At 42.7% G+C, this 11,044-nt stretch overlaps 1 protein-coding gene across 1 annotated transcript; it reads left to right on the top strand.

Annotated features, from left to right (window-relative positions):
- Positions 1-2,750, top strand: RPL37 (ribosomal protein L37). Its single transcript, XM_032097164.1, has 4 exons — positions 1-93; positions 754-889; positions 1,201-1,285; positions 2,561-2,750. Exons 1-4 carry the CDS (start codon positions 91-93, stop codon positions 2,628-2,630), a joined length of 294 nt encoding a protein of 97 aa, XP_031953055.1. The 5' UTR covers positions 1-90; the 3' UTR covers positions 2,631-2,750.
- Positions 2,751-11,044: the final 8,294 nt, after the last annotated feature.

Genomic DNA, 11,044 nt, shown 5'->3' on the forward strand with positions numbered 1-11,044 from the left:
CCGCCCGAGCGGCCGCCCCCGGAAGCGCTCGCGGGGCCGTGCCGGAAGCGGGGCGGGGCGCGGCCTCTTTGGTGCTGGCGGCCGGCGAAGATGGTGAGTGTCGGGCTTGCTCGTGGGGCATCCGCCGCCATCCGCCGCCATCCGCCGCCATCCGCTGCCATCCGCTGCCGCGCCGGGCCGGGGGCGCCGCGGGGCTCGGCCGGGCCGCGGGGAGGAGGCCCCGCGCTGTTCCGCGGCCGGGCTTGGCGGCGGGGCTGGGGCCGGCGGTGGGAGCGGCTGCCGCGCCGGGCCGGGCGGGGAGGCCGTGGTGCGGCGCGGGGCCCTGGGCGCTCCGGAGGCTCCTGCTTCGTACCTGCTGCCGCCGTGGCCGAGCAGCTGGGCGGTAACGTAGCAAGAGAGGGTTCGGTCGCCAAGGGTGAGTGTGCGGCTGCTGTGTGTGAAGCGAGTCACTTTTCGTCAGGAGAGAGCAGTTTGCTGCTTGAGGGTGATGGGTGTGGGGAAGGAAAGGGGAGCCGAAAAAACGCGCCGTGGCTCCGTTTTAGTTCAGCGCGGGGGCACATAAGGAGTGGCGTCAGTGAGTCCTGAAAATGGACGCTACGTGTAGTTGAAACTGAGCGTCAGAGTGCCTCTGACGTGTTTATACGATTCGGTTTGCAACTGGTTTTTTAGGGCTTCTTCTTTTAGTTTTGTGACTTCGAAGTGTTAGTTATTGTTAGATATTTCTAACGTTCTGTATCTTGAAATGCTTTTCAGACGAAGGGTACATCGTCGTTTGGTAAGCGACGAAATAAGACACACACCCTGTGTCGTCGATGTGGGTCCAAGGCATACCATCTGCAAAAATCGACCTGTGGGAAATGTGGTTATCCTGCTAAGCGTAAGAGAAAGTGTAAGTAGCAAACTTTTAACTGACTTTAGTTTAAAAAAAAGTGTTTCTTTTCTTTCAGCAGTTTGACTTCTTTTCCAGTCGAGGAATGCTGTGTCATTTTGCAGTTTTATCATTTTGCATTTTGGAGCTTTGTTTAAATTAATGGTGATTAAACTATATGTTAGGTAATATGCAGTATTACTGCATAGAAACTGACTTAAATTGTAGTTAATTTTTTTTTTTTTGTCGGCTTGAATAATTGTACCATACAAATGTAACATGCAACTTGAAATATTTGGCTCAGATGAGTAACAGTAGCCTATATATTTTAGATAACTGGAGTGCCAAGGCTAAACGACGCAACACCACTGGTACTGGTCGCATGAGGCACCTGAAAAAGGTCTACCGTCGATTCAGGTATAACATTTTATTACAGACTAGCAGGGTGTGAAATCCTGCATAGACACTACTTAATGATAAAATTTACCATTCAAAGTTAACATTTCAATTTTTTTAGTACCACTTAATCTTCTGAAATACATCATGAAATAAGTGATACTTTGTATAGTTGGCTGCATATTCCTTTGAGGATAAAAAAATCCTTACTGGTAAGACAAAGGGTGTATAAAATGTTCTGATGTTTCTACTAAATGAAGGTAGTACAGAACACAGAGGTTATTGTAATAAGATGCCTACATCTAAAAATGCTTTTTGTGGTATTGCCTCTATTTGTGATTCAGTTAAATAGATGATTAAAGTGAGGCGTTTCATAGAGATTAGTCTCAAAATGCACTCCAATCCCCATTTGCTTACTCAGAAAAAAGTTCAGGATGGGAATAACTTCTGGTCCCTCTCTTAAGAGTTCAGTTAGAATTAAGTAGGTATTACATCAGATCCTGAGTTGCAGGTTTCTAAGACTTGTTACAAAGCTTTTGAGTTGTACTTAGGAGGTAGTGGTTAGGGTGTTGTAAGGTTACACTCATTTTGTATGACTCCCTTGGAACTCTATAGCTTCTGGTCTACTACACAAGGAAGCTGTATGAAAAATACCACGTAACTCAGGAGTGTTGTCATAAAAATGTAGATTGGCTTTATTAGCAGAAGGTAGGAGATTTTAAGTGGCGGTCTTGGGTGTGGTTGAGGGATCAATTAATTTGTTTTGGTTAGTTCATTATTCTCCAGTGGCAGCTGTAAAGCACCTTCCAGTGTACATCTGTAGCTTGCTTTCCACTGAGGGTTGTTCAAGTAGAAATGTTGTATCCAAAAGCAAGCTTGGGGCTGAAGAGTGGTTGGAGGCAGAGAGGATTTTTGTAAGATACAGACTTAGGCTTCATAAACAGGATCTCTTTAGTCTGATTGCTTAGAAAAAACATGAACTAGGATCTGCTTTCAGCAGGTGTGCTGTATTTGGTGTAGTCTTGCAGTGTTCACTCAGGTAATGAAATCTTCTCGTTCCAAGAAGTCAAATTTACTTCAGCAGAAGAGTGAAAACCATACTGCTTATTCAAGACATTTGTTAATAATGTGTTTCTTTGTAAAAAGGTGCAAATGTGTGATTTCTGTAGTGATTTCAGTGCATTTCTGAGATAAATTGAAAAAAGCTAGTGAGCTTCATCTAAAACAGAATAAAAAAAAATAACCTGGAGCACAAATCAACTCTCTGAAAAGTGGTAACCATATTTCTACTTGCAGGAATGGATTCCGTGAGGGAACCACACCGAAGCCCAAGAGAGCAGCTGTTGCAGCCTCCAGTTCATCTTAAAGACTCATCTATTTGCTAAAATAAATGGTCTTATCCAGAAAATCTGTCACCTTTTTTTACATACTTTATTTCATTGAAATGTAGTGTTCCTGAAAATACATAAATACTTAAAACCACAAATTCTGAACTGGTTAATTTCAAACAATCCTTTAATTTACTTTCCATTTGATAGTACTTCTGTCTTGAAGAGGACCATAATCTCTGCACTGAACTGAAAAAAAGGCTTGTATGTATTACTCAACTCCCCTGCCAGAGAAGTGGAATATTGGTACTATGGATTTGCCCTGTGTCCCTCTGAATCTCAGTATGCCCTAGCACAGAAAGCAAGAATTTTTTTTTAAAGATGGTAGCTGTCTTGGAAGGTGTTAGTGAAAGAGGGATTTCCAGTACTGTTCATTTTTCACTGCTCTGGGCTACTGAAAAGCCTGCAAAGATACTACTTACTGTGTGGGTCATTGCTTCCTGGGCAAAAAGAAAGTCCGAAGGTTGGAGCATGTGTACTGCAAGTACAGAGGGGTTGGAGACTCGCTGTAGGTGGGACAAAATTGCCTGAGTGGCCTGGTGGGGTTGGTGTGGAAAGCTGACACAGATCTGAGTTAACTCTGCTGGGTGTGTAATAGCAGACAGTAGTAAATCACTTGAAGTTACATAAAAATTACAGATTGATGCCTTATGAATTTGTACCTACCTTGTTCATTACTGGCATTCAAACGCACTTTTAAGAAAGTGATCATAAGATGGTGCTATGAAAGTTGGGGCAATCACAGTAATCACTGTGAGGGTTTAGAAGACTTAGTGCCTTGCAGAGACAAAACTAGAAACTGACAAAATGCTTTAAGCTTCTGAGGCTGTTCCTACTGCTCTTTAGTTTTGTCATGAACTTCCAGAAGCACCATACTGCTTCGTGAATGATGAGCAGTTAATGTATCACCTTTTGCAAAATCACAGAAGACATTTTCAGGTGTGAAATTGGAGTACCCAACTGCACTTTCTTACATTTTAAATGAAGCGGAGTTAGAGCTTTTGGATACTTCATTGTATCAACTTGGGCTGTTTCTAAACTAAAAAGTCATTCGCTGCTGTTCTCTAGTATGTAACAGACTGTACTCACTAGATTCAACTGGTCCATTTGAGAACATTGGAATGTAAGTGGTACTGATGCTCTGAAAATACACTGTGCACACTACTGGCCATGTATTTCCAGGGCTAAGGAGTGTCCCTGAAATGTGTTTTTTGGTGGTTTGGGAAACAATTGGATGTAGAAGGAAGCAATCATAAATGTGTCCTTATTCTTTGAGAATAAACTCCAGACCATTGTAAAAACAGGTCAGCAGGATTCTAAGGAAGGCCTTTTTAAGCAACGGTACAGTTGGACTGTGGTATGGCCGGTATTCTGACTATGGGTGGGAGTGAAGGCCTCTGCTTGCCAAGTCTGAGGTGATTTTTCTGTAGTGTGGGATTTTGCTCTGGACAGCCTGGCCTGCAAACATGAGAAAACACTACAAGGGCAAGTGCTCAGCCACTTCCTGCTGTTACCTATTAGCTTATCATGAATTCTGCTCCTGAAAAATGAACATTTGTATAATACACAACACACCGTGGTAACAGTGATTGAAACTTTCAATGACTTGGAGTAACTGAAACCCTTTATTTCAGGAGGAATTTTACCTGCAGTAGGAATTAATATTATGGGCAAGAATTTTCACAGCCATTGCATTTTCAGTTGTTTTTAAATTCTTTGTGAGGGGCATGAAATCAGTTTTTTGTGGTTTTTTAGTCCTGTTCAGAAAAGATTGTGTAATTCATGTATCAGTTATATTTGCACTGTACAGGAAATAGATTTTGATGCGCTTCTGTTCTTTGCAGTGTGTTATTAAGCATTGAAAGCTAGGCTGCTTTTAATAATGACAACAGCTGCCTTGGTGGTTGATAAGTACATAATCTTTTGTTAAGATCTTGATTAAGCATTTTAACTCAAGGGTTATCAATTGTACCTCTGCATAATGCTCACTGGCAGTTTAGGTCAGCCCCTTCAAGTGTACAGAAGTATTGTCATACCCAGTCTGTAATGTGTGATTTTTGCCTCCTTCAGTCTGATAGATACATCACAGTTAGATGAGATGTAGTCCAAATTATATGAGAAATTACATTTCATATAGTTCAGTGTACGAGTCTCACTTTTTAGACAGAAGTGTATCTGAGGAAAGTTTTTCTTAAAGGCAGAGAGGTGTTGAAGTGACTCTGGTGGTGAAAGATTGATTGCCTTTAGTAAAAGATCCTTGGGTGGTGAGGTATTACCTCCCCAAACACCTCCCCCTGCCTCCTCTCCCCCACTGAAACTGCCCTTGAACTTATTGGAAAGACTGTCCATACCAGGACCTTTGTTGCCTAACCAAGGAGGGCGACAGAGATAGGAAGTCATCCCCTGACAGCCTAGGAACGTTACTTGCCTGGAACAGCCTGAATGGGACAATATTATGGTTATGGACTTTTGAAAATTTCCAGTAATTACTGTCTTGGATTGCGGCCACGATGGATACTGGCTGAGGACTGAAGTCAGTCATCTTGCAACCCTATAAACAGTGGTCTTAAGTGAGGCCCTTTGAGCTCCCCCTCACAACAGCAGGCTGCATGAGCATCTCCCTCTAGGAGGAACACCTCTCAGAGGTCAGCAATTCTTAGATGGAAGGAGCTAGTCAATGGGACCCACTGCCCTCAGAGTGGGAATGCAACAGAGCTGGCAGATCTTAAAATGTGCATTCCACAGAGTGCAAGAGCTCTCAATTCCCGTCTGTAAGAAACCAGGAAAGGAAAGGCAACAACATGGCTGAGTCAAGACCTGCTCGCCAAGCTGAAGGACAAGAAGGAAATACACAGGCAGGGAAGCAGGAAGTGGTATCCTGGAAAGAGCATGGGGACATTGCTCAGTTGTGACAGGATAGGGCTGGGAAGGCCAAGATGTGGCTAAAGCTGAACCTGGCAAAGGACACAAAGAAGAAGAAGGGCTTCTGTAGGCATGTGAGCCATAAAAGGGAAGGTCAAAGAGCTACTTCCCCCACAATCAACATGACATCAGTGACGTAGTAGGATTGAGTGCACCCTCAGAGAATTTTCAGATGACACCTGAGTGGTGCAGTTGACATGTTCAAGGGACAGGATGCCATCCAGAAGGACATGGACAAGATCAAGTGGGTTCATGTGAATTTAAATATGCTTGGCAAGGTCAAGTGTAAGGTCCTGCATTAGGTCAAGGCAAATCCCAGCTGAGAGATGAAGGGACTGACAAAGGCTCTACAACAGAGGGCTGAAGGTAATGGTTCTTGAAAAGCTGGACATGAGCCAGCAATGTGCACTTGCAGCCTGGAAACCATATAGCCAACCAGGGCTGCATCCAGAGCAGCATGGCCAGCAGGTCAAGGGAGGTGATTCTGCCCTCTGTTCTTCCCTCTACAGAGAGACTTCACTCTAAGCACTGCATCCAGTTTTGGGATCCCCAGAACAGGAAAGACATGGTTCTGTTGGACCATGTCCTGAGAAGGGCCACAAAGAAGATCAGACGGCTGCAGCACCTCTCCTATGAACCCAGAGAGTTGGGATTGTCCAGCCTGGAAAACAGAAGGTTCCCAGGAAGCCATTCAATACTTGTAGGAGACTTGGAAGAAAGATGGGGACAGACCTGTTAGCAGGGCCTGCAGTGATAGGACAAAGGGTAATGGTTTTAAACTGGAGGAGAGTAGATGCACGCTATGTAAAAGGAAGAAATTTTTTACAATGAGGCTGCTGAGATAATGGAACAGGATGCCCAGAGAAGCTGTAAGATGTCCAAACCCTGGGAGTGTTTCAGGAGAGATTGGACTGTGCTCTGAGCAGCCTGGTCTAGTTGAAGATGTCCTGGCTGATTGCAGGGTGGGTTGGATTAGAGGATATTTACAGGTGCCTTCCAACCCAAACCATTCTGTGATTCTGTGATTTCTGCAGTGTCTTCAACTTAGAAGCTAGAAACAGCAGAAGAGATACAAGCCTGGAGCTGGGCAAAACATGTTTTTAGGGGGAGGAGAGGGAAAGTGGAAATAGTACCTGGTGCTTGCAGAAGAAACATGCTGTACATTCAGCGGTAATGTAGAATGAGAAATCAAAAAGAGGGTGCCTATTTGCAAATTGCACCAATGATGCCAAGGAAGTCTTAATGCCAGCTAGCAGAAACAATCCAAATTAACATTCCCCCTTTAATATTGTTAGTAAACCTGAGAATGTTTTTCCTTTTGTCTTCAATCCTTTGTTTTCTTATACCATCTAATAATGAGATCCATTACTACTTCTGGTCTCCTTGCTGGTCCTGAACTGTACAGTGGCCTGATGGCATTGCAGTGTCTGGGCAGATGAGTTAGGAAAGCCTTGCTGTGTCCCTGAACCACAGCACTCGCTCCCTGTGTGTCACAAAGGGCATGCATGCTGGAGCTCCACACAGGTGGCACTTGTAACACCCCAGGTAACACCAGGCTGGGGGTGTTTCCACAGAACAGCAGCTCTATTTACACCAGGGTGCCCTGAGTCTTCCCACATATGGGAATAAATTATTGAAAATATAGAAAAAATTTACATTTTAAAGAAATAAACTCTACAAGGGGAATTTAACAGCAATTTTCTGTCTCAAAATAAGATTATGGAGATAACTGATAGAAATCTTTAAGTCAGCTTTGAGTTCATTTTTTGTTTTAAAATTCTGTCTTAAAAGTAGAGGCATGCCCAGTATGAATAAACAAAGAGAAAAAGTGGTTTTAAAGTAGTGCATGGGCTTTTCAAGACAAATGATGTAATGGAAAGGTAATCAGAAAGCAAGTCAGCTTAAAAGACTCATGGAGTTATTCCTCTGCTATGTCTTGTTCCTGCAGCTACTCTAACAGGACAACCTGCACCCCACCCCCATATAATACATTACTCCATGTTGCACTGCGGGCCAAAAAAAAATGCTCAATCTTCTAATATGACTTGGGGAGTACTGGTGACTCCAGCTTCTCTGTCTCCTGAGAAGACCTCAGATAACCAGCTGTGGTAGTCAGCTACCCAAGTTTAGCATGTAACTTTGCAGTCATGCTGAAAACCCATGATTCCTTTGTTCTGCTGTTTCCATATTTTCCCCTGATTGGTTAATGTTTTTCCCTTCTTGCTTTATGTATGAGGTTGTGTATATTCATTTCCCAAGTTTAATATGTATCAGTTCTAGAAAGTTCTTTGTTCCTCTGTGCCTCATTGGTTCCTTCCCTAAATCCCTCCTTTGTGTTATTTCCATTGGTTCCCTTGCACACAGCCCTGCCTCCTGTCAAGTATCCCATTTGCCGTATCCCTTATCCCCCGCCTTTCCAATCCCCACTATAAAATCCCTGGACCCTGTTCAGATCGTTGGCCTTCCATCTCCTCCCCCCCACTGTCTTCTCTCAATGAACCTTCTGCGCAGAAATTACACGGAGAGTCCCCTCTCTCTTTTGTTTTTTGTCTCTGCCTGCGTGCCTTCACACCCTGTTCAGGGAAGGCTCCCTTGGGTGAGGAGCGCACCCTCGTCTGCCTGCGCTTCTGTGTGTGTGTGCCTGCCGCAGGGCAGTCGGGTGCGGCTGGACCTCCGGCCTGTCCTTGAGCTAGCGCGCAAAAACCTGACAATGACTCTTACATGCAAAAGATGAGGGAGGAAGCATTGCTGCTGATTAGTAAAGTGTTTCTCATTACCTTTCATGCTGAATAAAGTTCAAGTAGATGTGTAGATTCATATGTCTTGTACATAAGCATCAAATATTAAACTATTAATCCATTGTGTTCTTATTATAAGGCTTGGCCTAGATTATGCTTGATTTGACTCAGCCTGGGAGACTACCTATTGTAGGTTCTATGCTTTTTTTTTTTTTTAAAGCAACTTAATGCTTAAGGTGTGACAAAGAGCTTTGAGTAAAACTGAATGCAGTGATATAAGCATAAAAGTTGCTATACAAATGGACCAACTATTTTGGTAATACTCAGTTTTGGCTGGAAATATAAAAGTAATGAATAGCTTCTATAGTCTAGTTCCCATCTGACTTTAACAGCTCATTTATTTTCATTTTCTAAAATGCTCTTGTAATAAATGGTTAAAAAGTTCTCTTTTTTTGGTTGAGAAGAAGTTAAAAGTTGCTTGTTAGAAGAGTGGGGGTATGCAGTTAATCAGTGAACTGTTACTGCGATTGTAGGGGTGTAATGTTGCTATGTGCCCACTAGATGGGGACACTAATGGGGGGGGAAAGTAGTGGGTCTACAGCAAGGAGGAGAATGTTCTAGAATGTTCTTAAGATAACCTAATAATCATGATGTAAACACTTCGGGGGATTATTGGTCAAGGAGCCAACCAATAACTCAATGCCCCAGAGACTGACGGAACTGAACACCAATGAGGACCCGAGCAACGAGCCATCAGAGGGAGGATCTGAGCTGCACCAATCACAGCATCAAAAGAGACTATAAAAACTGCTCTGGGACTCAGCCCCCCCGTCTTCCTGAGGAACCTGAGTCCAAGGGAACACCCTGTGCGTTGCACAGTTTATTTTTCTGGGTTGTCAAGTGGAATTTGGGCTTACCTCGAGTCTCTGCTCCTAGTTTTCTTTTTAATAAACGAGCAGACTTTTATTCCACCCAAAAAATGTCCAAGCTTTGTTTATAACACTCTGGTATCTAACAGATTAAGAGATTACTTAGTAATTCATGAAATGATACCATTTTCTAGTGTAGACCTGTAGAACTTTTTGAATTCTCGTTGTGTTGTCATGATCAGGACAACAGCTTGAGTTAAAGCCAAAAATAGCTTTTAATCATTTGATATCAAGATACTTATGAGCTGTGCAGACTTCCCAAATACAATTTTTCCCTCTTCAGGTAGCTATGGCCTAATCCATTATTTTTTTCGCAGTGTGATATTCAATACATAATTTTCTCCTCATACTGCAATTAATGTTTCCAAAAGGTTAAAGTAATGCTTTTTGCATCGCTTCAAAGAGACCTTGCCATTTTTTCTTTTCCTGATGTTAGATTACTCTCCAATCCCTCCCTGAAATTTGATAGCCTGACAATAAATATTTTTCCCTTAAATCTCAGATCATGAGTTATGCTAGTTTGTATATTCTGACTTGTGTGTGTTTCCTACTTGTGATGTACAAGATTTTTAGAGCCAAAGATCTAGCACCAGGCCAAATAATTTTTATAGTTACACTTCAAAACTTGTGCAATTCTATTGTAATGTAGTGTAATGTTACTAATGCAGTGTAGCAGAATGCTCTAAGTGGAGCAGAACAGCTCAAACTTGGTCCTGTTTGCAAAAGTTACCAGAGGTGGATGGAGGAGGGGGGTCATGCTGCCTTTTGGTGTTGAAGAATGCTGAGACCAGCCTGACTCAACAATTCAAAGTTAAAACATCCTGAGGATGTGAAGAACAATGTTTCCTGACAGAAATTGGCACTGGTGAGGATGTGGCGAAGTTCCTGAGAAAGGAACCCACAAATGACAGTGCTAATAACTTAAGTAAAGCTGCTGAGCTAAAGGCTGCTGACACAGCTCACCTAGAAACATCTGACAATCACTTTTTATATGTGATTTATATACTACAAGGGCTCAGTTTGGACACATTTCAGATACATCCCTTCCCTTTCCAGAGTGAGTGTATAAAGATTTCTGCCACGAGTTGGGAACACCCCTCAAGGTTGCCTCCCTATGAAATTTTTTGTGCAACTAGCATAGAGGAATTTCTTAAAATACACAATTTTTCCATAGACTGCTTTCCAACTGTTAAATTAATGACTGTAATATAAGTAATACTGAAGGCTCTCTGGATCGGATTTAGGATTATTCCTAGAGTAAAATTTTCATTTCTTGCTGTCTAATGTATTTATCTATTTGCAAACACATTCAGGAGCTGTGTGTAGGGTAGGCAAGAGAAACCGTTTTAGGTTGAATCATTCACTTAATCTGGCGTACTGGGGAAAGGAAGGCATGGGAGTTGCCCGTAACCTTCCTTTTCAATTGATGATCTCTCCCTTTGAAAATACCCATCCAATAGTCACTCTTTCTACAGGTTTATGGGTTTCTTTCAATGCGGGGTTGGAGTGCAATTAAAAAAGTTAATCCAGTTATAGTCAACAATAGAACAAGTATGGTCTTCGGTATGTAAAAAATATCCAATGCATGGAATGGAAGGCAGGTTACTGCCTTGAATGCAATGTGAATGCGTGGCGTGAATGGCAGGCAAGACAAGCCAGAGGGCAGGTTACGTGGTCAAGGTAGCTGGAGTTAAGAGACTCCTTCTTTTCTTCGTATTCCCGTAATAGGGTCTGAATTTGGGAGGAGGAACTCAGGAGAAAAAACAAATTTAATTTACAAGTTTATTGGAATATATAGACTTC

The sequence above is a fragment of the Corvus moneduloides genome, chromosome Z, assembly GCF_009650955.1.
Source record: "Corvus moneduloides isolate bCorMon1 chromosome Z, bCorMon1.pri, whole genome shotgun sequence".
Classification (NCBI taxonomy): Eukaryota; Metazoa; Chordata; class Aves; order Passeriformes; family Corvidae; genus Corvus; species Corvus moneduloides.

What these genes read in the sequence shown, in the direction of transcription:
- RPL37 (XM_032097164.1), top strand. An exon ending in TGCTAAGCGTAAGAGAAAGT is followed by an intron (nt 890 to 1,200) that starts GTAAGTAGCAAA and finishes TATATATTTTAG; the next exon opens with ATAACTGGAGTGCCAAGGCT. An exon ending in AAGGTCTACCGTCGATTCAG is followed by an intron (nt 1,286 to 2,560) that starts GTATAACATTTT and finishes TTCTACTTGCAG; the next exon opens with GAATGGATTCCGTGAGGGAA.